Source organism: Chrysemys picta, chromosome 10 (genome assembly GCF_011386835.1).
Source record: "Chrysemys picta bellii isolate R12L10 chromosome 10, ASM1138683v2, whole genome shotgun sequence".
Lineage (NCBI taxonomy): Eukaryota > Metazoa > Chordata > Testudines > Emydidae > Chrysemys > Chrysemys picta.
This window is the reverse complement of record NC_088800.1, coordinates 36364656-36390592: the sequence shown is the minus strand read 5'-3', so window position 1 is coordinate 36390592 and position 25937 is coordinate 36364656. Positions and strand designations below refer to the sequence as shown.

The window sequence follows — 25937 nt, the reverse complement described above, 5'->3', positions numbered from 1 at the left end:
TCAGAATCTGCTTCAGGTCTGCTCCTGGAGCAGTGTAACTACACAGCACCCATAACTGGAGTTTGTGGCAAAGCCATAATTGGCCCCTTTATATTTATAGGGTATGTTTTTGAGGGACTTTAAAGGCTGGTTTGTTTTTTTTATTATAAGTTAATCTTTTTGGAATAATTTTGCTCTCCCTCCACCAAAAATGTTGGAGTTGGGATTAATTTTATTAAATGGTGTGTAGAAAACTGTTTTTTTGTTTTGTTTTTAGTTTTTCTCACTGGACTTGTTCTGATATGTACCTATATTTGCAATTTTATTTTCAAACAAACGTTTTAAGTATGTACATTTATAAAAAGTTTTAAAAGGCTTTCAGTAAAAAAAAATGCCACACATTTAATTGAAAATACTAACTTCATTGAATATGCAATCATGAATTATTTTAATGTGGGACCATAAGAATTGAAATATCAGATCACACCACTGGTCCATCTGACTCAGTATTCTCTCTGACAGTGGCCAATGCAAGATACTTGCAAAGAAAGTGCAAGAAAACCCTGCAAATAGACAGAGCCCAATCCAAAGCCCATTGAAGGCAAAGGAAGAACTCCCATTTACTTCACTGGATCAGAGCCTAATGGAATAACTTGCTCCTAAGGAAAATTTCTCTGTAATCCCCATCAGTTAGTGATTGGCTTATGTCCTGAAGTGTTTATATCCCTTCCAAACTTTTTTCCTGAATATTTGATGTTTATACTCAAATATGATAAGATGTTTCCCAGCCAGTAATAGTTTAGACATAAAAATACAAGTAAGTCTTTAGGTTATCTTAGAATTATACAGGAAGGATATGTACACATGATAGAGCAAGAATGGTCTGGGGTTCAATGGTTAAGTTTCAGAGTGCATGATTGAGCATTGGGAAAACTTAGAAATCCAGGGAATAGGATTTATTTGTTTTGTTAGAGAAAGAGTTAGGAGTAGTTGGCTGGGAGAAAAGATGCATATTGAGATGGGCTATGAAGAGAGTCAATTAAGCAAGAGGGGAACAGCATGGGAGAAGCATCTACTACTGACTGTGAACACACAAGTTGGGACAAAAAGAAATCAAGTATCAGGCAAATGAAGGGAAAAAATTGGAGAATAGAAAGAGATGAGGTTGGAGAGAAAGACGAGAGATCAAAAAGAAAATCTTCCATGGAAAACAACAAAAAGATTTTATAGTGTACTTCAAAATGGACAGAAGGCTTGGGAAAATTTGCTGATGGGTTAACATTTCTGGGAAGGGATGAGGTGAGAAGAAACCCAATTTTTGACATATCAAATTCAGAAAGAAGACGACCAAGGAAAGGTGACATTGAGAAGAGAGGAAAGCCCTAGGCTGAATGACTCATGTTTTGAGTGATTAAATACACTAAGGCCTTGGCTACACTCACGGATTCACAGCACTGCCTTGGCAGCGCTGTGAAGCGCGAGTGTAGTCGCGCCGCCAGCGCTGCGAGAGTTCTCTTGCAGCGCTGCAAGTACTCCACCTCTCCGAGGGGAATAGCTTGCAGCGCTGCGAGCAAGCGTGCAGCGCTGCAGGCGTTGATTACACTGGCGCTTTACAGCGCTGCGCTCAGGGGGGCGGGGTTTCACACCCCTGAGCACAGCAAGTGCAGCGCTGTGAATTGCCAGTGTAGCCAAGGCCTAAGAGACCATTCATTCCTGCTGGAGAAGAGACAGCTGTACCCCACTGGCAGTGACCTGTGGAAGACGGTTAGCAGTGTTTGCACCTCTGCGATCCCTGGGCAGACTTAACTATCTGTGAACAATCCCACTTACAGAAACTGCATAAGGCATTCAGCACATTCTCTGATTGGCCCGGACATTCCCCATCCTGGTCAATCCTGATAAGTTTTGGACCTACACTAGCTAGGATCATAGGCAGAGTAGGGCACTTCTGTGCCATTGCTGCCCCATTCTAAGCAGATTTTCCAATACTACAGGCCCTGCCACCACAAGATATGCAGGGAACCCCAGTGATTATCCCATGGCTGAATCTGTTCCTAAATCTTCTGTCTTACCCTCAAAATGCACCTTAGGTATGTGGAAATGTTAATATCTTTTATTGGTTACAAAATTACCCATTGTTTGTTTTAGTGATATATATCGATAACAGATGCATTATGGGTGTTTTCTTAGTGGCTAATATTTTGCTACGACCAACATATTTTATTGCTTTATTTTGTTTTTTGCTGTGTCATTATTGGCTTTCCAATTACATATTACAATTAATTATATAACATTTTGGGTTAATTGAGAATGGTATAACCCAGTGTTTCCCAAACTTGGGATGCCGCTTGTGTAGGGAAAGCCCCTGGCAGACCAGGCCGGTTTGTTTACCTGCCGCGTCCGCAGGTTCGGCCAATCGCAGCTCCCACTGGCCGCGGTTTGCCGTTCCAGGCCAATGGGGGCTGCAGGAAGGGCGGCCAGCATGTCCCTCAGCCCACGCCGCTTCCAGCAGCTCCTATTGGCCTGGAGCGGCGAACCCATTGGCCCGGGAGCTACGATCGGCCAAACCTGCGGACGCGGCAGGTAAACAAACCGGCCAGGCCCGCCAGGGGCTTTCTCTACACAAGCGGTGTCCCAAGTTTGGGAAACACTGGTATAACCAGACATCACTAGTTGCTATAAGAAATTTAAAACAAACTTCTCTTTTAGTGGTTCATAGAAACATTCATGCATGAAATGTCCCATTACCATTATTAGTTAGCTAGAAAGAAAGAAAGAAATTCTGGTTTTGCTGAATATAGGCCCTGATCCTGTAAACACTGAAGCATGTGCTTAATTTTAAGTGTGTGAGGAGTCCTGTTGAAGATAATATAATAATTACAACCAGGTAAGTCAGTGCTGTAAGTGTTTGCAGCATCAACATCATATATGGCTTTGTATTTTAATTAAGTACTGTGTGTTTTGATTGCTTTTAACTTATTTTCTTGAGCTAATGTTTACTTGTTCATTGAGTTTGATCTGACCAAAAGGTGTGTCTGTGTGTCTTGGGTTTGTAATTATCAGAAAGTGTTTCCAGAAATATTGTCATATTACTGGTTTATAAAAGGACAGGTGACATTGAAAAGATATAAACAAAAGTTTATACATCAACATTTGTTTCTTCATTTTCTCAGCCTTTTGTTAAATATTTATCATTGATGTTCTTTTGATGCAGAATCTTAGTTTCCTCACATGCTATAAAAATGAAATACCATTATTTTAAAATATTATTTCAATGTCTTCTGCAGGAGCACCTGTCACTGAAGAAGTACATTGTTGATATTGTGATTGAAAGCTCTGTTCCAGTAGAACCTTTAAAAGATGGAGAGGAGAAGCAAAAAACTAAAAAGAAGGCAAAGAAGCTAAAGGCACGGATGAACTCCAGGTAATGCTAATATTCTTTTAGCTTTTCTCTAAACTTAATCTTCTGTCCTTTAACAGGAATGCTACTGAACACTGAAAAAAAGTGTAAAGTTATTTGCTTCAGAAATGTCTTGAAAATAACACTGATGAGCCTAATTTATAGCCACTTTCTCTGATTGAGAAAGAAAACTGAATATCGATCTGGAGCCCTTGCTTTCACCTGTTAAGAGCTTTTCTCATAATTGGATGCCAGTGCCCTGCCAAAACTGTAGCCTCTTCCAGAATACAATAGTATGTTTAAGTATGTGTAAACCATGCCTATTTTTCTTCTTAGCTATTGATTTTTAAATGAAGTATCAAAGAAAATCAATAGTAATCAACAAATAGAAGCCATCCTGCTGTAGTGTCAAATCCCATGGCTGGATTTAATCAATTTTGTTGCCTGTCACAACAAGAAAAAGTTAGAAATATCTTAAAATGGAAAGTGAGTTGTCAGACCTGTAGTTTGTCATTAGCCTAAAAAGTGACATCTCCAGATCAGAATGATATGCAGGGCATCATTATATCATGAACTGTGGTGTCTGTCTTATAGCTGAAATGTCCCCAACTGAGGTTAGCATAACTTCAATAGAATATCATAATCTGGATTTCCTTTTTAAAACAGTCTTTGCATTTACCTTTAAAAAAGTCTAAGCATTCATTAACGTATTTTTTCTTATTTTTAATTGTGATAAGAAAGAGATATTTGAATAGATTTATTAAAACAATAGTTTAAATAAAATAATAGTTCATTAACATTGCTACGATGCAATAATGGTAACTTAAATCTTGCACAGATACACTTATTCTGTCTTTTATCATCTTGTTGCCTCAAGTTCTTTCTTTCCCCTTTTGCTCTTTTATGTGATAGATTTTTTGTCATTGGCATCTTATATATGATCACCAAATTAGAGTTTACTCTTTTACAAGATGCATGTATTGAAAGTACAGTGTCTACTTTCCTTCAGAATTTCTGATTATTAGGGGTAGGGAGTTGTTCATATTGCCGATTTACTGTACTCACTGAGTCCAATCGTACATTCCTTACTCAAGTAAAAGTTCCAGTGAATTCACTGAAAAATTTGCCGAAGTAAGGAAAACAGGATCAAGCCAATTGTTTGTTGTTCGCATCAATAACTGAAATATTCTGTCAGTACATCTTGAATTCTAGTGTGTCACATGAGTCAGCATATTTTAAAAATATTATTTATAATTACATCACTAATAGTAATGTGGTATTATTTTATAGATTTCATTTAATTGAAATGTTCACTGAAAGCTTCAAAATCTAGAAAAATATGAAAAGCAAGATAATTAATATTTTAGTTTCAAGGAATAGCCAAATAATTTTCTGTTATTTTAGGTCATTAACCCTGAAAAGAAAATTGTGAGTTAGTATTGAACATTTAACCATAAATATAGCCATAAGAAGCTCAGCAAAAATATAATATGTGGTTCAGTCCAGTAGCATAACAGAACAAAGATTGTCCCATAAAATTTAAAGCAAAAACAAAGCCTTAGTAAAATACTTTGAATATACTCCATTTGGCAAATTAATTTTAACTGTGCAGATATTGCTTTACCTTTAGGTTTACCAGTTGGCACCTTAATAAGTCACTGTAGTATTGGTAAACACTGCCTGGATACTCTCATGAGATCTCATTGTTGATCTGAGGGAGAAGGGTTTCCCATATTCAGAACACAAAAGAGGGCTTTATTAGACTAGATGATTAAAGCAGGAGGAAGCAGGAGTCTCAGTGTTGTGAAATACTTTATGAAATGAGTTATGTGATGTCTACCACATTTCTGTGAAACAATCCAATTCTAAGACCACCAAACAGTTGGGAGTCACTATTCAAAACCAACTCAGAACTTATCTGGACGGTAGATTTAAAGGCCTTATTAACTAATTTGGGAAGGAAGGGGGACTGGGTGGGAAGTGAGGAGCATGGAACAGTAATCATTCATTTAGAATTTCCCAGGAAGTCTTAAGTTGAGTCATCGATATACCTTATTTCATAATGGTCATGGGAAACTCCCCCTAGGTTTGTAAACTTGGCAATTATGAATGTATTTCAGTTGTTAGAAAATTATAAGATTTTAAATTTGAGCCGAAGCTAGTAACTGCACTAAAATAGGTTTGTGTTGCTTTCATGAGATGCTAGATCTTAAATCAGAATATGAAAGCAACTAAGAGCAAAGGTGAATGAAAGGACAAATTGTGATCAATGGGTTATTAGTTCTGTGTAAAAGTTTTGTTGGTCTATTAATAATATTTATAACCCTAAGCCATTAAACTGGTGCTGTAATAACAGCTGATATATATCTAGGTAAATTATCCCAGTTTAATATGTATGTGATGCTATCAAAAGAATGCTTCAGTGTCTGCATGTCAGATTGATTGTCAGTGAGAACTAAATAGTAAATTCTGATAATACACCTGAAGAAATTAACGAAAGAATATGTTTTGTGATTTCTCATTTACAATTTGTTTAAAACCTTCCTTTCACAAAAAATTGTTGTGGGATGTATTTTAGGTGAATAATTTTTGGTTTACTTTTCTGGGCCATACTCCAAGTTAGAATGCCTTTGTACTGGATAAGAGACAGGAAACAAAAAGTGAGAATAAATGGTCAGTTTTCATCATGGAAAAAGGTTAATAGCGGGATGCCTCAAGGTTTCTTACTAAGTCCAGTCATGTTTAATATATTTATTAATGACCTGGAAAAGGGGGGTGAATAAAGAGGTAGAAAAACTTTTAGGTAATGCAAATGATACATCTACACTACAATAAAAAAACCATGGCACTGAGTCTCAGAGCCCATGTCAATTGACTCAAGTTTGCGAGGCTAAAAATTGTAATGTAGATGCTTGCGCTGGAGCCCAGGCTCTGAGACCCTCCCCTTCACTGGGTTTCAGAGTCCGAGCCCGAACATCTACACTACTATTTTTTGCCCCGTGAGCCCAAGTTAGTTGACCCGAGCACTGAGACTCACTGCTGCAGGTCTTTTTTTGTTGTGTAGACGTACCCTAAGTCAGTGGTTCTCAAACTTGGGTTGCTGCTTGTTCAGGGAAACCCCCTGGGGGGCCGAGCCAATTTGTTTACCTGCCGCGTCCGCAGGTTCAGCCGATCGCAGCTCCCACTGGCTGCGGTTCACCGCTCCAGGCCAGTAGGGGCTGCAGGAAGCGGTGCGGGCTGAGGGACATGCTGGCCGCCCTTCCTGCAGCCCCCATTGGCCTGGAGCAGCAAACCACGGCCAGTGGGAGCTGCGATCAGCCGAACCTGCGGACGCGGCAGGTAAACATTTCCGGCCCGACCCGCCAGGGGCTTTCCCTGAACAAGCGGCGGCCCTAGTTTGAGAACCACTGCCCAAAGTGGTTTAGGTTAGTCAAATCCAGGGAAGACTGTGAAGAACTTCAGAGGAACTTAACTAAGCAAGGTGAATGGACAAATGCAGTTCATAGTAGATAAATGCAAAGTAGTGCTCACTGGAGGGGAAAAATGAACTATTCATATACCTTACAGAGTTCTAAATTAGCTAGGTCTACGCAAGAAAGAGACATGGGCATTACTGACAGTTCAATGAAGACCTCTGCTCATTGTGCAGATACAGTCAAAAAAGCAAAGAAAATGTTAAGATCCGAACGGATTGGAATGGAGAATAATATGGAAAATATTACAATCATATCAAAGATATGCCCTCATCTGGTACCCTGTGTGCTGCACTGGTGGCCACATTGCAAAAAAGATATTACATAATTGGTGGGTGAAGGGGGACAGTTCAGAGAAGGTGATGAGAATGATTGGTGCATGAAAAAGATGTCATATGAAGAGAAATGGAAAAGATTAGGATTATTTGCTTTACAAAGAAGGGGACATGATAAAAGTATATAAAATGCTGAATAATATGGAGAAGGTAGATTGTGAATGTCTGTTCTCCCTGTCTCATAACACAAGAACAAGGGGACATTCAATAAAATCGAAAGATAACAATTTGTAACTGATCAAAAGGAAATACTTTTCACTCAATATGGAATTAGATTGTGAAACTCATTGCTACTGACTGTCATTGAAGCCAGTATTTTAGCATGATTCAAGGGAGAGTTGGACATTCATAGGGGTATCCAGAGTTATAATAGTTTATCCTAAAATAGTTTTGGAAGGAAGATAAAACCTCATTCTTCAGGCTTAAAGCAAAGAATGACTATTAGCAATTAGGATGACATCTTATTGAGGAGCCGATTATCCTATATTTGCCTACTGTGGGGTTTCAGCTCCTTCCTCTAAAGCAATTTATGATGATCACTGTCAGAGAAGGATTACAGATCTGATCACTGGTCTGATCCAGTATGCAATTCTTATGTTCAAAATAACTCATTTCCCATTTGGACACCTAAAAAAGTGGCTGGATTTTCCTTTCTGAAAATATGAATGACTTGCCCTTTGTCAGAGATTGAGTCAGCTGCAGAGCTAGGAATAGAACTCAACAGTCCTGAGCAGCAGCCTTACCTAACCCAAACGTCACTATCTCTCCACTTAGTTTCTGCATATGCCATCATTTTCTTTCTGAATATGAAGTCAATGTAGAGTTTTCCTAATTGGTCCAAAGCTGAATTTTCTAGCTGCTCTGTTGGATATTTCTTTTACGATAGGGCTCTGTCTGTAAGAAGTGAGAATTTAAATTTTCTGCATCACCATAGTGTCTAAATTTGTTTTACCAAATATCTTAAATGTTAATGAATCACTGCAATGAATCCTGACTTAGGTTGATGAACTGATGATGTTTATCACCTGTTGGCCCAGTCCAGCTGGAGCCACACTAAGCAGTGGTAAAGAAGTATTGTCTCAAATTTTCTTTTACTTTGGCATGTGGCCAATGTAAACAAGAATACTTTTAAGTGTCTAAACAGGTTTACGCTGTTGAGTCCTGCTTACATTTCCCAAAGTAAAGCAGACATTCATAGAGAGATTTATTTTAGAGTTGTATGTCTCATGAAATACATTGTTATAGTACTGTCATTAGTGTTTCATAGAAGGTTTAATTGGACCCTCAAATGTAATGGACAATTTGAATGTATATTATAACACTTGTGATAAATTTGTCTTTTGATTCATTAGACATGTCAAAATTAGTAATGTTTTCATCTGCAATGATATTTTCAGGATAAAAATAATATTTCTCTAACCATTGTTTTGTATTCCATTTGTTATGATTTTGAAAATCAGCTTAAAATATCTTAAATACACAACAGGTGAAGTTATAGTAACAATAATCATATGAAGTCACTGGCTGTTCTTTAGGAACAAATATGGCTGATGAAAAGACAAAAATGGCTTACAATAAAATTGATTTTCAGAAATGCCCAGTGACTTGTACAGTGTCATGAAGCTGAATAAATCACATAGTAGAATTGTCTAATTGGTTTTCAAACATTGAATAATTAAAGAAAAATCAATGTTGATTAATATTTTTCCCTCAGGGCTAAAGAATATGAAAGTTTAATGGAAGCAAAAAATGCCACCTCTGAATCACCATACAAAGCAAAGTAAGTATTTAACTGTATACTTTGTTGTTTGTGTTTTTTGTAGACGTGCATCTGCAACTTTTCCGTAGGGGTCGATGTGGTAAGCTTTCCATTCAATACTTGGTATACTGTCCTCTTGAACTGCAGATCAGTTCCTAACACAGAAAGTCAGCGCTATAACCACTTCAGTGATAAGATGCAAAATATGCATCTCCACACAATAGGCAAAGAGGTTAGCAGGGGGCCAACATTTTAGGTTCCAGTGACCCAAATCAGGCTACAGTACAATATAATGTCCATAAGAGAGAAAAGAGTTTTTTCAGGGGTTTTCATTTATTTCACAAGGAATTTTGCCATTGGCAGCGTATCTTGGGCTAGATATTCATTGGCTTCAGTGATGCTTCACCAGTGTACGCCAGCTGAGTGGTGATCTGGCCACTTGTCTCTGTAGACATATATATTATTAACCCATTGATAGGCAAATCTAGGAAGCTGGGGACCAGGAAATTTGTTGCAATGAAGTTAAAAATGATATGCAAGCTCAATGAATTAACACGAGTTAAGGAGTCAGAAATGTTTTGGAGACCACCAGCTGGAAGAATGATTGTGCAAACATGCACTCAAAATAGGATTGTAATGTAGAAGAGGTAAGTATAGAAAACTATTTAGAAATGAAATTGTTTGTACCACTACTGAAGCTTAATTTTGCAGTCCCTTCCATAATCTACTCTGTCCACCGGAATTTCTGTTTAAGGCTCCCTCAGCCAAGAATCAGGATGGCTGCTCACACAGATAGAGAAGATGATTCTGGCAACCTGCATCTCATATCTCCATTCCTGTTGTAGATCTCTTCTTTGCTATCTGAGCATCATTGCAGACCCCTCTAAGGATAAGGAGGGGAAAGAGAATGTTCCTGCTCTGCTGGGTCAGGTTTGCCCAGTAGTTGCAGTAGTTTGTTGATGAAATCACTAGTTTGCCCAGTAGTAGCCCTGGTAGTTGCTCCTTCAACCAACTTCTAGAGAAGCCTGGTTTGCCCAGACTGAGGCCTTCCATATAAACCGTTGATCTCAAATGTACATTAGGGCCTGGAAAACTTTTCAGAGGTGGTATAAAAAGTGACACATGAGATTAGGGTGTGTTCCAGCCCTCAAATCTGGAGTACTTTGCATTTGTCCTGATTGAATTTCATCCTATTTACTTCAGACCATTTCTCCAATTTGTCCAGATCATTTTAAACCTATCCTCCAAGACAGCCCCTCCCAGCTTGGTATCATCTGCAAACTTTATAAGTGTACTCTCTGCCATTATCTAAATCACTGATGAAGATACTGAACAGAGCAGGACCCTACTTGATATGCCCTTCCAGTTGGCTGTGAACCACTGATAACTACTCTCTGGGAATGGTTTTCCAACCAGCTATGCACTCACCTTATAGTAACTCCCTTTAGGTTGTATTTCCCTAGTTTGTTATGGTAAGTAATATATAAATACATATAATCTAAGTAAGTCAAATAGCAACTAGAAAAGACAGCCAACTCAGACTTTTGGGTACTTTTTGTGAACAAAATTATTAGTCAGCTGCTAGTTATGCAGGTTCTACTTAACCACATTGTCTTTTCCCCCTTGCTTGTACTCTGAACTTCTGATATTAATTGCCTTGTACTGCTAATAATAATCAACAAATTGTTCCCATTTTCCATGTGATTTTATCAGTGATGACCATTACTAAGCATCTCCATCAATGGCACATCAAAAATGCTCTGGGATAGAGGGTACTGTTGTTGACTTCCATTTCTTAATAATTAGAGTAAGTATTATGACAGATTAGCACTCTTGGATCTCTGCTTCCTGTGTGTGGCTGCCAGGAAACTCATAGTTAAAGCCTGATTATCAGCCAATAGCAGGGTGGGCATGTGCCTGGCTCTCCTTGACACACTGATAAATCATAGTGCCTTCAGTCATCTGGTTCAGCTGTACCACAGCACAAACTCAACAATCCCCTGATTTTTCACCTGAAAATTTCCTTTTATTTTTGACTTGAACTAACTATAATTTTTGTTGTTGTTGTTGTTGCTTCATTGGACTCACCAGCCTCAGTCCCTCATTAGCTCCTGTGGCTTCTCTTCTTTTAATCTGATTTTTCTCGTTTCACCTGTTTTCTTGTTTATCTTCTTTATTTTTATATCTCTTGTGTCTGAAGAACTTATAAACTCTGCAGGAATCCTATTCCTGGACGGTCATTCTACTCCTGGTGGAGTACAGCATTTTTGTTGGGAAGCCTGTGAAGTTTTATAAATTCTTCTAGAATGTTGACAGCGTTTTCAATGGCTCAGGTATTCATAGCAAGTATTTACAAAAAATACACCCCATGCACTTGACTAGTCCTCACTGAGGAGAAACAAATAAATCATTTTTAGTGTTTACTTGCTGCTCTGATAACTGGGAGATCACTGAGCGATGTTCGGTCGCCAAGTTGATGGCATTCGTTGTGAATTCTCACTTAACAGAGTGGGCTCCGTGAAGGCTGCCATCTTCCACTCTACACGATTACACTCTAACATATCTCAGAATGAAGCTTGACCGCACCCTCTCCTTCCGTAGTCATCTTGAGAAGATAGCTGCAAAGATAAAAACGAGAGCCAACATAATCCAGAAACTAGCATGTATAACCTGGGTTGCATCAGTGTTGCCAACATCTGCAATAACACTTGTATGTTCAGTAGCTGAATATTGTTCACTGGTATGGAGCAGATGCAACTACACACGTCTCGTGGCTACCCAGCTAAATACAGTGATGTGGTGCATCATGGGAACCCTTAAGTCGACTCCAACACCATGGCTACCTATCCTGTCTAACATCGCTCCCCCGCCAATATCACGAACTGCTGCAACATTCCACAAAGCTCAGTGAATCCAGGAAAACAGATGTCTTCCTATTCACCAAGACCTTGACAACGCCACCCCCACCCCCCACAACATCTTGGGTCCTGCAAGCCTTTCTGGGAACATTCGTTAAGTCTCATGCAATCAGGCTATGATCAGAAGGAGGCTTGGAAAGCAAATTGGGCTACACAAGACTTAAAAAATAAGCACTTTGTGCCAGATCCCTTCCACGGTCATCTTGGTCAACACTGAACCGAATTCTAACCAACCATGGTAGATGCGGATATCTAATGCACAAATGGAAAATCAAGGACTCCCTGGTGTGCAAGTGTGATTCCCCATGACAGACCATCGAACATATCACCACCTACTGCCCAATTTATAAATATGAAGGAGGCATTGCTGCAATAAATTCTGCTACTCCTGATGTAGCCTTTTGGCTCAATCAGCTTCAGGTGAAATTGTAGTTGGTGCTCTACACCAGCCATACAAAAGAAGAAGTGTTTACTAAATTAACAATTTTTAGCATATAATACCAGAAAAATTAGAAGATGTGGCTAGGTATTCTAGGTTTTCTGAATACTGATGAGTGGCTTATTCTATACACAGGTATTATGTAGACACAGAGCATATTGTTGATAGTTAACAATAAATAAATAGTAGAAGTGGTAATTACTATATAATAAAATTATATTACATCAGTTCTGTATTACAGCACTGACACTAGTGACAATAACCCTTAACTGCTCGGAAATTGATGAGATTTAGTCTCTCAGTTGGAAATTTAGGGGGCAGAAGACTAGTGTTCAGTCTAGTATATTTAACTATGTCATGATGTTCCAAACTAAAACAGGTGTTGCCAGAGTCCTATAATAAAAGTCTCTAGGGCTGAATCCTATTGTCTGGCCCTGTCCTGGTGCCAGACCAGTCTCCAGTGCAAGTTAGAGCACCCTGATAGTATTCTACTGTGGTTCCCCAGGCTATGCTCAAATTGCAACATTATGCATCTGCAGTACATAAAGTCGGATTGAATTCTAAAAAGTCTGTAGGATTACTTTGTTAGATTATCGTCTAAATAGATATCTGAAAAATGTAGGACTAGATGGTATCCTGAGATTCCTAACTGTGAATGGATTGACAAGAATGGATGGGTGGGTGAAAAGAGCTTATGCCCCTCATGGAAGTTGAGCGTAATCATGGTTCTTGCACTCATGAGTGTAGGGATCATGTGAGTCTGGAATTGCAAGCCACCTCAAAGTGGGAAGGGAAGGCTTGAGAAGAAGGAGCAGCAGAGCCAACTTGTCACAAAGTGGGTGAGCATACACTACACCCTTTTAAGCGGGAAACAGTGGACATATTCCCTTGTGTGCCAGGAAACTCTGTTCCTCTAGAACTTCCTGCCGATTTGTGTGATTTTTGCATCACTCTGATGCTGGGCAGAATGCAGCCCACATTCTAAACGTGAACACAGACCTACAGAAAAATAGCAGTGTGAGACTTCTGTTTCTGAAAGATCTTCTGGAATCAAGGTAGTGCTCAAATCCAGTTTAGTCAGAAAGCCACCTTTCAGCACAGTAGCCTGAAAGCAGTTAACATTTCAAAAATAAAATATCTAACTATCCAGCATCAGGACTTAAGTATTTGCCAGTTGCTCTGAGGTCAAGGCAATAGCAATAGGAACTCCAGTTTGAACATACTTTGTGAAAGAGGGAATAGAAGACTGCCTATGAGTCAACCAACAGCTCAGTTCAGAGCTTACATCATATATTGTGCCAGGAAATTAAGCAAATCTTTACCAGAACTGAAGACAAATAATCTAGGAAAGGTAACTTTATATCCATCAATAAAAGAGTGAATGAGAAGACAAGAAACTTCATGAGGCAAACACTAAAGCCTGGATCAGTGTGGTTTTCTAGTGTAAAAAGACATTTTTAACAAAGGAAAAAGTTAAAAGGAAAGATTATACTGCTATTAAGCTAAGCATAGGGCCCTGTGTTACCTAGTACAATAGTTGAAAAAACAAACTGGAAGAAAGGAACAGAGCAACAGTAGGTCTAGGGTGGAACATTATCATACTACTGAGAAATTTTTAAAAAGTTAGATTTTTATCCTTTCAGCCAGAACACAGAGTATTTTACTGGGAGCTAATATTAACCGTGCTACTGTGCCTGGCGGACAAAAAGTGAATTCTTGCCAGTAATAAGAGTCTAGAATCTATCCAACGCAGGCTCTGAGAAAATCTGCTGAGGTAATGAGACATGGCATATCAAGGAGTGAAAGGGTAAAAAACTGGGAATGCTAGTATTGAAAAGGAATGTGAGACAGATTCTTAGCCACCTTTAATGTCTGTAATAATATGTGATCTGAAAAAAATTCTCTCTTACAAAACAAACATCAATATTTTCTGTTTATTCTAAAAGAAGGTTTTAAATAATCTGACTAGGCTGGAATTATATTAATAAACAAAGAAACTTTTCCTAAAGATGAACAGTAAATTTTTTTTTTAAATCTCAAAGGCTATTTAAGACCTTGCATCATTAACAGACTACATGTGTAGACTTCAAAATTACAAATAAATCTACATTAGAGCAAAGAAGTTGAAAATAATTTCTTGTTATATGTATCTGCTAAGATCTTAGATCTGTGTTTTCCTTTCAACTGTTAGTGGTTTCATCAACTAAAGCAGTTGAAGGAATGCAGTTCCCTACCTTCCTTTAGGTGTTAATGATGTCAGCAGATGTTGCAGAAGAAAGAGAGGACCCCAAATGTAGGGTCTTGACATGAAAAGCTTTTTACCTGCCATCTTTATGATTAAACTACAGTAGTGTTGCAAGGACCACTAGTTTCCTGTTGCAGTTCACAGATTGTTTTAGTAGCTGCTGTTAGTTTACATTTCGCAGTTTTACACAATTTTTTGCATTGGCCAAGCACTGGATCAAATGTTTTCTAAACAGCACATTAAATAGTTGGATGACATTAATATTAGTCAGCAGTCTGGACCGATGCTGCTTTGGCAGGTATGAAATGTGCACTTCTGTGGGCTCCAGAGTACTGACTCTAAAGTGGTGGTTTTTTTGTTTTTTTGTTTTGTTTTGTTTTTTATGGGATTGTCAGAAGACTCAAAGCAGTTCTTTGCTACAAGTAGAAGTTTAGAAGATGGCCAGTAGAGATTTCTAGCATATCTGATGAGCAGCTTTTGTCCCCTAAAGCTGAGGGAAACGGTCCCAGAATACTACCTATTCCTTAGGTGCTCTGCCCTGTCCACTAATTTGTGCAGCCAATGACACTTTTCCAAGCAAATGAACGCTATCATTGCAGCAGGGAGACTATTCCCAGTTGACTTGTTCGCTTGTTAGCTTCATACAGCTGTTTGTTGATGGGTGCTCTTTTTGGTTATTTGTTGAAGGTGAACAGATTCCTGTGGCTCCTATAGTGTTAATTTTTATGCTGTGGATCAGTTTAGATGTAATAATTTAGCATTTCATCCAGTAAACTTGCCTATTAAAGTTACATTTACATGGATACCTATTATCTTAGGGAGATAGGGTGGGTGAGGTAATATCTTTTATTGGACCAACCTTTGTTGGTGAGAGAGACAAGCTTTCAAGGTCTGTGTAGCTCAAAAGCTTGTCTCTCTCACCAACAGAAGTTTGGTCCAATAAAAGATATTTCTCGCCTTGTCTCTAATATACTAGGACCGACACAGCTACAACAACATGGCATCCATCCCATTCCCTTTGTAATATCTGTTAGAAGGCTGCACTAGCAGACAGATTTAAGGAAGGGGGAAGTAGGTTATCACAAAATAAGTTATACTTTGCACTTACTTAGCACCTTTTTTCCAAGGACCATAGAGTTTTCAGTATAAAATTAAGCATCAAAACACCATGTGAGATATCAAAGTGTTATGAACCCCATTACATAAATAGAGAAAGTGAGGCAGAGGAAAATGTTGAGACATACTGCAATTGATGTAGTGAGTCAGTAGCTGGGACAGAAATCAAATCTTCCCAGTCTTGTGCTTTAACCATTAGATAACACTAGTTAACACTGCCTTTCTGCAGGTTTGTAAAATTGTCTCTAAACTCCTCTAAAAAAAAAAAAAACAACTATCACAAAAAGGCACATGCTGAACACTACAGAAATTTAAGCTGTCATTATCCTGAAAAGAGGATTAAATAGAGAGGGAAGACAGAATTAAAAAGAAAAACTCTAATAAGAGTCTGCTACAGAAGAAATGGGATATGTTGTCTGAGATACATTCTTGCATAGCCAAAAATTAAACATTCTATATGTCAATGATTTTCAAAGTTTGGGTTGCGACCCAGTACTGGGTTGCAGAATCCAAGGCACTGGGTCGCCTTGCTTAGCACTGGCAGCTGGCCAGTAAAAACTAGTCGTAAAACTAGTAGTCCCTACCCGGAAGCAGCCAGCAGCAGGTCCAGCTCATAGGCAGGGGTGCCACGGGGCTCCGTGTGCTGCCCGAGCACTTGCTCCACACTGGTGGTGGAGGGATGGTGCCTGCAGGCGAGAGCCATGCGGAGCCGCTTGCGTGCCTCCGCCTAGGATCCAGACCTGCTGGCCGCTTCTGGGGTGCAGTGCGGTCTGCGGTGCCAGAACAGGCGGGAAGCCTGCCTCTGCACCCCAGCTGCACCACTGACCAGGAGCCGCCGAAGGTAAGCCCGTGCCCCAGCCCCATGCCCCAAATCCCCTGCCCCAACCCTGAGCCCCTTCCTGCACCCCAACCCCCTCATCCCTGGCCCGACCCCAGAGCCTGTACCCCCAGCCCAGAGCCCTGACCCCTTCCTGCACCCCAGTCCCTGCCCCAGCCCTGAGCCTTCTCCCACACCATAAACTCCTCATCCTCAGCTCCGTTGGGTTGCAGGTATCAACAATTTTCTTCAGCTGAATCACCAGAAAAAAAGTTTGAAAACCACTGCTCTATATTACAGTATAGTCTTGTTTGCCACCCAGTGCACCATCTGACTCACAGAAGAGAAAGATATTTAGGCCATTCTTGGTCTAATACATAAGTTACTATTTAGGCCAATTATAAGACATTAGACCAAAGTATTGGCAACATTCAGAGACAAACCTCCATTTTAAAGGAATTAGTGGAAAGAAGCAGATAATCCCACATGCTGGAAATATTTGTGTAGAATTTGTTATTTTCCAAACAGCTGTGCAAACTATAAAGGAGCCAAAAAAGAGTAAATAAATCTCCAGTTAATACACAATCCTTTAAGAGGATACAATATACACCCCCTTCTGACTGTGCCAGGGCAGGTACCACCAAAGCCTTTCCTACCCCTCTTCATAGTTCCTGCTGGGGCAATAGGAGGGAGCAAGATGTATGCTTCCCATTTGGATTCTGGCTAGTTCCTGAAAAAGAATGTGGTTCATTGCAACCTCCCGCTCCCTTGTAAACCTGTACATCAGTTGGACAGACACTAGACCTGTGTCTGTCCATATTAATTCTCCTTTAGGTGTGTGCAGTATACATCCAAGATTTTATTGAGTTAATCTGTAGAAATGGTGAAAATAACTTGACAAATCAGTATTCTTAAGGCCTTTCTCTAGAAATGAAGCTTAGTCTAAGAATGTTGACATAGATCTTTTTTCCTTTTCGTTTCCAGTATGTAAAATCTACTAAAAATTAGGGCTGTCGATTAATCGCAGTTAACTCACACAATTAACTCAAAAAAAAAATCGTGATTAATCGCAGTTTTAATTGCACTGTTAAAGAATAGAATACCAATTGAAATTTATTAAATATTTTGGATGTTTTTCTACATTTTCATATATATTGTATTCTGTGTTGTAATTGAAATAAAAGTGTATATTATTTTTTATTACAAATATTTGCACTGAAAAAATGCTAAAATATTATTTTTCAATTCACCGCATACAAGGTACTGTAGTGCAATCTCTTTGTTCTGAAAGTGCAACTTACAAATGTAGATTTTATTTTTGTTACATAACTGCACTCAAAAACAAAACAATGTAAAACTTCAGAGCCTACAAGTCCACACAGTCCTACTTCTTGTTCAGCCAATTGCTAAGACAAACAAGTGTGTTTACATTTACAGGAGATAATGCTGCCCTCTTCTTATTTACAGTGTCACCTGAAAGTCAGAACAGGTATTTGCATGGCATTTTGTAGCCGGCATTGCAAGGTATTTGCATGCCAGATATGCTACACATTCGTGTGCCCCTTCATGCTTTGGCCCCATTCCAGAAGACATGCTTCCATGCTGACGACGCTCGTTAAAAAAGTAATGTGTTAATTAAATTTGTGACTCAACTCCTTGTGGGAGAATTCTATGTCCCCTGCTCTGTTTTACCAGCATTCTGCCATATATTTCATGTTATGGCAGTCTCACATGATAACCCATTACACGTTGTTCATTTTAAGAATACTTTCACTGCAGATTTCACAAAACGCAAAGAAAGGTACCAATGTGAGATTTCTAAAGATAGCTACAGCACTCGACCCAAGGTTAAAGAATCTGAAGTGCCTTCCAAAATCTGAGAAGGATGAGGTGTAGAGCATGTTTTCAGAAGTCTTAAAAGAGCAACACTCCGATGTGGAAACTATGGAACCCAAACCACCAAAAACAAAAATCAACCTGCTGGTGGCATCTGACTCAGATAATGAAAATGAAGATGCATCGGTCCACACTGCTTCGGATTGTTATTGAGCAGAACCCATCATCAGCATGGATGCATGTCCCCTGGAATGGTGTTTGAAGCGTAAAGGAACATATGAATCTTTAGCACATCAGGCACATAAATATCTTTCAATGCCGGCTATAACAGTGCCATGAGAACACCTGTTCTCACTTTCAGGTGACATTGTGAACAAGAAGCATGATCTCCTCCAAATGTAAACAAGCTTGTTTGTCTGAGCAATTGGCTGAACAAAAAGTAAGACTGATTGGACTTGCAGGCTCTAAAATTTTACGTTGTTTTATTTTTGAATGCAGTTTTTTCGTACATAAATCTACATTTTTAAGTTCAACTTTCATGATAAAGAGATTGCACTACAGTACTTGTATTAGGTTAATTGAAAAATACTATTTCTTTTTTTTTATAGTACAAATATTTGTAATAAAAAATAAATATAAAGTGAGCACTGTACACTTTGTATTCTGTGTTGTAATTGAAATCGGTATATTTGAAAATCTTGAAAACATCCAAAAATATTTAAATAAATGGTATTCTATTATTGTTTAACTGTGCGATTAATTGTGATTCATTTTTTTAATCACGCGATTAATTGCGATTCATTTTTTTAATTACTTGACAGCCCTACTAAAAATACTTAGCCCATAGCACAAAGAAACTCTTGTTATAAAATATTTTGGATTTTTTTTATTTATTACTTATTTATTACTATTATATAGCATAAAACCTTTTACATGAGCAGCCCTGATTTTGGCATTTGAATGGTAAAAATGTCAATATATTTTTATTTACTAAAATTATTATTTAGTTAGTATTTATATTTTGGTAGCACCTCCCAGTCAGCCACACCCATATGTGCTTTATGTATATTTCTTCTAAAATCTGGATTATTCATGTTTGTGGTTAATACTAAAATCTTATTTGGTGAGATGTAAATCATTGTAGATTAAAAAGACATATACTGTATTTGTGGCATCCCTTTTTGTGAAGCCCGGTGAATTTTGCCTAGGTGTTTGTAGTTTCTAGTATGAAAAAGTGGAGGAACACAGAACTCAGGACAGAAAGAATGTAAATATTGTCATGAAATAGATGGATAGATGAATTTGGAAAGGCTGCTATGTCCATATAAACACTGGAGCAAACATTACAATTTCTCCTAATCTGTTGATACCAATGATAAATTCCGTATTCAAGCACAATCCACTGTATCAAACAAATTCCTTGGTTCTTCAAAACAATCCTAAGTAAAGAGAGCACCATCTTTCCTTTGCCCAAAAAATCAGTTTAAAGACTTTCTGGAGTTGAGATAACTCATCCAGGATTTAGCGGTTGCAGAGAACATTTCTGCTTCTGTCCTCCCAATAAGACCACATACTGTACCATTTTCCTGTCAATGGATTAGCAGACAATAGAACATAAGTAAGGCTATGATTTAGTCACAGAGGTCACAGAATCTGAGATTTCCAGCGACCTCCGTGACTTCAGCCTGCAGTGGTTGGGAATTGCAGGGTCCCCCGCTGCCTCTGGCAGTCCCTGGAGCTCCAAGCCACTGTGAGCGGTGGGATACCACGCAGCTCCCAGGAGGCAGGGTACCCCCACGCTCCTGGCCACTGCCAGCGGAGGAACCCCCAAGCTCGCTGGCGGCAGGGAACCCTGCACTCCTTGCCATGGTGGGGGAACCCCCAAGTTCCAGGTGGCTGAGGGCAGCGGGGGAACCCCACAACTCCCATCCCCCATAGGCAGCGAGGGATCCCCAGAGCTGCAGACAGCAGGAGTACCCCCGCAGCCCTCAGATGCTGCAGGCTGCTCCTAACCCCAGCGCAGCTGCCCCGCTTCAGGCGGTGTGAGGACCCGCAGATCCCCATTTTGTCAGGGATATTTTTAGTAAAAGTCATGGACATGTCATGGCTTCCATGAATTTTTCTCTTTTGCCCATGATCTGTCTGTGGCTTTTACTAAAAATATCTGTGACAAATCTTAGCCTTAAACATAAGCAATTCAGGAGTAAATTATTAGCATGTGGGGCTGGAAATTTCACTCCTAGGGCTTGTCTATACTGCCCCACAGTTTGGACTACAGGGTTTGTGAATAGCAGTACGCACCAAAGTGCTGAGCTGTAATTCCACCATGTGGATGCAGCAGGCGCAAACTAAAAGCTTGCTAGTTTGCGTTAACATCGTCCTCTTCAAACAGGACTACGCCAGGGTGAACTAAAGTTTGTCTTCTAGTAAAAGATTCTGGAGTTATTTACAGTTGAAGTTAAAATCTGGCAGTTTCTTTCTTGAGGGGGAATACATTACCAGCAGTGTTTCTTCCGTTGAGGTTGGAAATTGGACATAGTTTTTAGCTCGTATTACTGAAACATCACTCTAATTCTGGCATTCTTCCTTTAAGCTTAGTTCAGATGAATCACAGTTTTGATTTACCTCAGGGTTAAATACAGACCTCTTGTGTTCAGTGAATGTTCCTTATGCCTTTTTAAATACTATTGGCATTGGGCGGAATATATGCTAAATTCATAAAGACATTGACATACAAATATGTGTATTCTATAGGTATGTTTAGGTACTTTGTAGTTCACTGTTTAAAATATTAGAATTACTCTCTGCAGTCCTCCAACCAATGAAGTGGCCACTTTTCTGTCACAAAGTCTAATGTTTTGCCCATAATTTTACGCTTGCTTTGCCTCTACCTTAATCTGATGGGACACCAGCCCAAATTCAAATACAAAGTGGCGGGGCAGAGAAACCATTTTTAATAGTCTTTTTCCTTTTATATTAATTTTTGTGTAGATGTAGTCCACTATTGAAAGTGTTAGTGATATGGGGTGTATTAAGAAAGAAGCACATCAAAACTGTGCAAAGAAAACACTCATACTGTATACTATAGTTCTGAGTAGTCAATACAAAATCATATTTTATATTAGTACATTCATATTATTTTAATGATTAGTAAAATATATTTCAACATAAACCCTCATAATTATTAGATTAGATTGTGCAGCCTCCAGTGTGTCTCCATTCAGTCATGTAATTTGGAAGAAATATTTACTTAAGGGATTTAAGCACTTCCTTACTTAAACATGTACCTTGCTGAATAAGAATGGGCTTTAATGTATGTTTAAATGCTGTCCTGAATTGGGGCCTATGGCTGAAATATAATTGAGGAGATCCAATATACAGTTTGTTGGGCCGAGGAAGAGAAGCAAGAGTTCCTCTTTGAGTGGTTGAACATGTGTATTCCACTCAGGTGTGTGTGGGTGCCCAGTACACCAGAGCCAGAGTGTTTTATGCAGCAGTACCCATTGGGTCCGTGAATGCATCCTGCACCTTCTCCTGGCCCCTCCTGAGGCTATACGAGAGTGGCACTGCCCTGACCCTGTCAGTTCCTTATCACCACCCAGAGCCTGAGTTGAAGCTTCCTGGGCAGTTTACCTCATGATTTTTTCTTTTTGTAGTCAGCAAGATTAGTTCTCTGCCTTCCCTGTAAATAGAAGTTAGTACCCCATAATTAGACTTCTTTTGTTATTTTATTTTGTTTTAGGGTTTTATTTTGTTTGTTAGTAGTTAGTCTTCAGTGCTAGACACTGGTGACATGCAGCACTCCCCGGACTTTTAGCAATGCCTGTCATGTGGGGTGTCTATCCCAAATAGTGACCCTCATGTGCTCTCCCTTCTCTGTCTTGGCGAGGGGCACATTAGGGAGAGGTGCAGTATTTGCCATTCTTTCAGAAAAAGAATACAGATTTCCAAAGATCTGTGCCTCAAGCAACACTTTATGAAGCAGGCCATGAGACACACCTCAGCCCCAGGACCCTCAACCAAACACCTATTGCCTACCTGCAGTCCACTAATGAGGCTGCAGTGGTCTCTGACAGACCCCTAGACTCAGGCTATGTCTACACTAGCACTTTTGTCAGTATACTTATCTCGCTCCTGAGTGTGAAAAAACACCTCCCTGGGCGACATAAGTTGCACCAACAGAAGTGCTGGTTTGGACGGCGCTATGGGAGCAGGAGACCCAATCCTGCTGACATAGCTCCCACCTTTTGTTAGGGGTCATTTAATTATGTCGACAGGAGAGCTGTCTCCCATCAGCTTGGAGCAGCTATATGGGAGATCTTACTGCGGCACAGCTGCATCACTACAGCTGTACCGCTGTAAGCTCTCTAGTGTAGACATGGCCTCAGTCTCTTCTCTGAGGAAGAGGTGTTGGTCGTCTTATCCAGAGCTTCCCCAAAAGAGGACTCATAAAACAAACCAGAGCTGCTCAAGTTGTAGAATTTTTTGAGGAGGAAGCACAAATCACAGAGAAGGAGATCCACCAATTCCTATACAAATCAGCCAGCTCATCCTCAGTCTGCTGTTTGGAAGCAGCACAGTTAACTTCTTCAAAGAGAGCAATACAATCGTTGGCGATTTTTCTGTTATCTCCCCCCCATGCATGGGGACAGATATGCCACTTCCTCAGTGCTTGAGAGATCATAACCACAGACAAATGGATCCTAAGGACTATGAGACTGGGATATTCTATCCAATTCCTCTCACTCCCCCCTTTCCCACTCATCTCCTCTATCCCTTTTTGGGGAACCATCTCAGGGAGTCAGTGCTCCTTCAGCAAGTTCAGACTGTGCTCACTCTAGGGGCCATAGAAGAATTTCCCTTTGGCACTGGGGAAAGGGGTTTTATCCATGACTCTTTCTGATCCCCAAGTCCAAGAGAGGGTCTGAATCCCATACTGAACCTCCAAAATCTCAACGAGTTCATCAGATATATAAAATTTTACATGGTTTCCCTAGCATCAGTCCATCCTTCCCTACATCACAGTGCTTGTTTGCTACCCTTTCTCTCCAGAATGCCTATTTCCATGTGGCAGTGCTGCCAAGTCACAGGAAGTTTTGAGATCTGTAGCAGCGGGCCGACATTATCAATACACAGTACTTCGGTTTGGCCTGTTGTCAGTGCCGCATGTATTTACCTAGTGCCTAGTGAAGGTGGCGACCTTCTTGAGAAGAAAGGGAATTCACATCTTTACTTATCTGGATGATTGGTTGGTGTAAGGCAGATTGAAACATCAGGTACTTCTCCATGTTTAGTTCATCATCTGTCTCTTCGACTGTCTGGGACTCATTCTGAACAAGGGAAAATCCATGTTGGTCCCAATACAGAAAATTGAGTCCATCAGGGTCCTACTCAGTTCTAGGAATTCGATGGCTTGTCTCTCTCAGGACAAATTTCAGACCATTCACAAGTTGTGCATATTTCTCAAGTCACACCTTAACACTGCTGTCAGGTGTGCCTAAGGCTACTATATGTGGCCTCGTGTACTTACGTGACCCAACATGCCAGGCTGAACCTCCACATCCATCAAGATTCACTAAACAGACACCTTTAGACAAGTTGTTCTAGGTTCCTCCGGTGATCCTGTGTTCCCTGGATCAAAACAACATATCTCTCAGCCCCTTTCGTCAAGGACAGTCGTTACTAGAGCAAGAAGCAGATTTTTGTATCAAGAGTCCTTGAACTCTGGGCAGTTCACAAGGCCCTCACTTCAAGGGCTTGTCGATCCAGAAATTGGCCAACAATACAACCATGGTGTACTGCCTAAACAGATAGGGAGGGAGGTGATCCGATCAGCTTTGCCAAGATTGATGAATCTCTGTGACTTTGGCATCAAGGAAGACTACTCCCATTGCAGCTCACTTACCTGTCTCCCAGAAACAGATGGCCGATTACCCAGGAAGGGGATTCTCCTAGAATGATGAATGGCCCCTAAAGAACAGTATGCCAAGGACCGTCTTTCAAAACTGGGGTATTCCAGCAGTCAGCCTATTTGCAACAAAAGGCAACAAGAAATGCCATCAGTTCTGTCCTCGAGTAAGTCATAATCCAGACTCGATAACCAACACATTTCTCCTGAGATGAGGATCGTGTCTCATATATGCGTTTCCCCCATTCCACAAGTTCTCAGTTTAAAACAAGATCACACCAAGATAATTCTTATCATTGCCAGTGTGATTGAGACAGCTCTGGTTCTTGGATCTTCACATTCTCTCGATTCAAACCAATGGTCTCTGCCTCCTCTTCCAAATCTGCTTTCCAAGTAACACCAATGAATGTGTCACCCAGATCTTAATAGTCTGCACCTCACAGCATGTTTGTTCAGTGGTTAGATCAAGTGGAGAAGCACTGCTCAGTGTCAGTTCAGGAGATACTTCTTAATATTAGATAACAATCCACTAGGTCCCTGTACAGGTCTGTCGCATCTTACGCGCATTTAACATGCGCGATTTCAGCTTTACGTGGTCGGCAAAAAAAGAGAAAAATAAAAATTTTAATACTGTACTTGTAGTGCGGGCAATTCTGCCTGCTATTCAACTCAGTGTAATTTTGACTATACGCGGGTTTTGCTTTATGCGCTAACCCCGGAATGGAACCCCTGCGTAAGATGAGACTCACCTGTGTTTGGCTAAATGGACACGTTTTTTGATCTGGTGTACTGTTCACAGAATTCACCCAGCAAAAGCTACGATTCAAGACATTTTTGAGTACCTGTTACACCTCAAATCCTCAGGTCTTTCTCTTGCCTCGCTGAGAGTCCACTTAGCTATCTATCTTCCATTCAAGAGAGATCTGTTTTTTTCCAGCTCCATAGTTTCTAGATTTTTTAAAGGAATTGTTTGCCTTTCTCCTTCTGTTAAAGATACAGTACCACTTTGGGACCTCAGCACTGTATTAGTGGCTGTAATGGATCCTCCATTTGAGCCTTTGGTGACCTGTTCTTGGCTTCACTTGTCTCAAAAGGCATCCTTTCTCATCAGATAGGAGAATGGGGACACTTCTGTCTGTCCTAGTAGTACATCCTATATATTATTTTTCAAAGATAAATTAGCTTTGAGGCTGCATCCAAAATTGTAAACTAAAGTTCAAATTTCATTTTTATCAGGCAATCTACTTACCTGTTGTTTTTTTGTTTGTTTTTTTCAAAAATGGCACTCAAATCTGCATCTTTTGGATGTCAGGCAAGCACTGGCCTTCTATCTATATAGTACCAAGACTTTCAGGCTGTCTTCTTGGCTTTTTGTTTAATATGATAGCAGAATGAGAGGTCAGGCAGTTTCAGCACAGTTTCCAAATGGATTAATTCCTGTATTGCAGCAGCATATGGGGTAGCAAATGCCTCTCCTTCCCAAAGACTATTGGCCCATTCCACAAGAGCTCAAGCAACCTCAATAGTTTTTCTAAGGGACATCCCCATACTATACATGTGTAGAGCTGCTATTTGGTCTTCCATGCATATATTCACTCATCATTATGCCATGACAACAGCTTCAGGATGTGATGCAAACTTTGGGAAAGCAATATTGAGTCACTGTTTAAATATACTTGGAGCCCGATCTCCTGACAGTACTACTTTTGAGT

At 39.9% G+C, this 25937-nt stretch overlaps 1 protein-coding gene across 9 annotated transcripts in view; it reads left to right on the top strand.

Annotated features, from left to right (window-relative positions):
• The window catches only part of SCAPER (S-phase cyclin A associated protein in the ER), a 524758-nt gene that overhangs the window by 346533 nt on the left and 152288 nt on the right, over positions 1-25937 (top strand). For all 9 annotated transcript variants that reach the window (XM_065558411.1, XM_065558415.1, XM_065558414.1 and 6 more), the window contains 2 exons: positions 3267-3403; positions 8902-8967. In XM_065558411.1, the coding sequence (XP_065414483.1) occupies positions 3267-3403; positions 8902-8967 (203 nt within the window). The remainder of the gene's footprint in view (positions 1-3266; positions 3404-8901; positions 8968-25937) is intronic.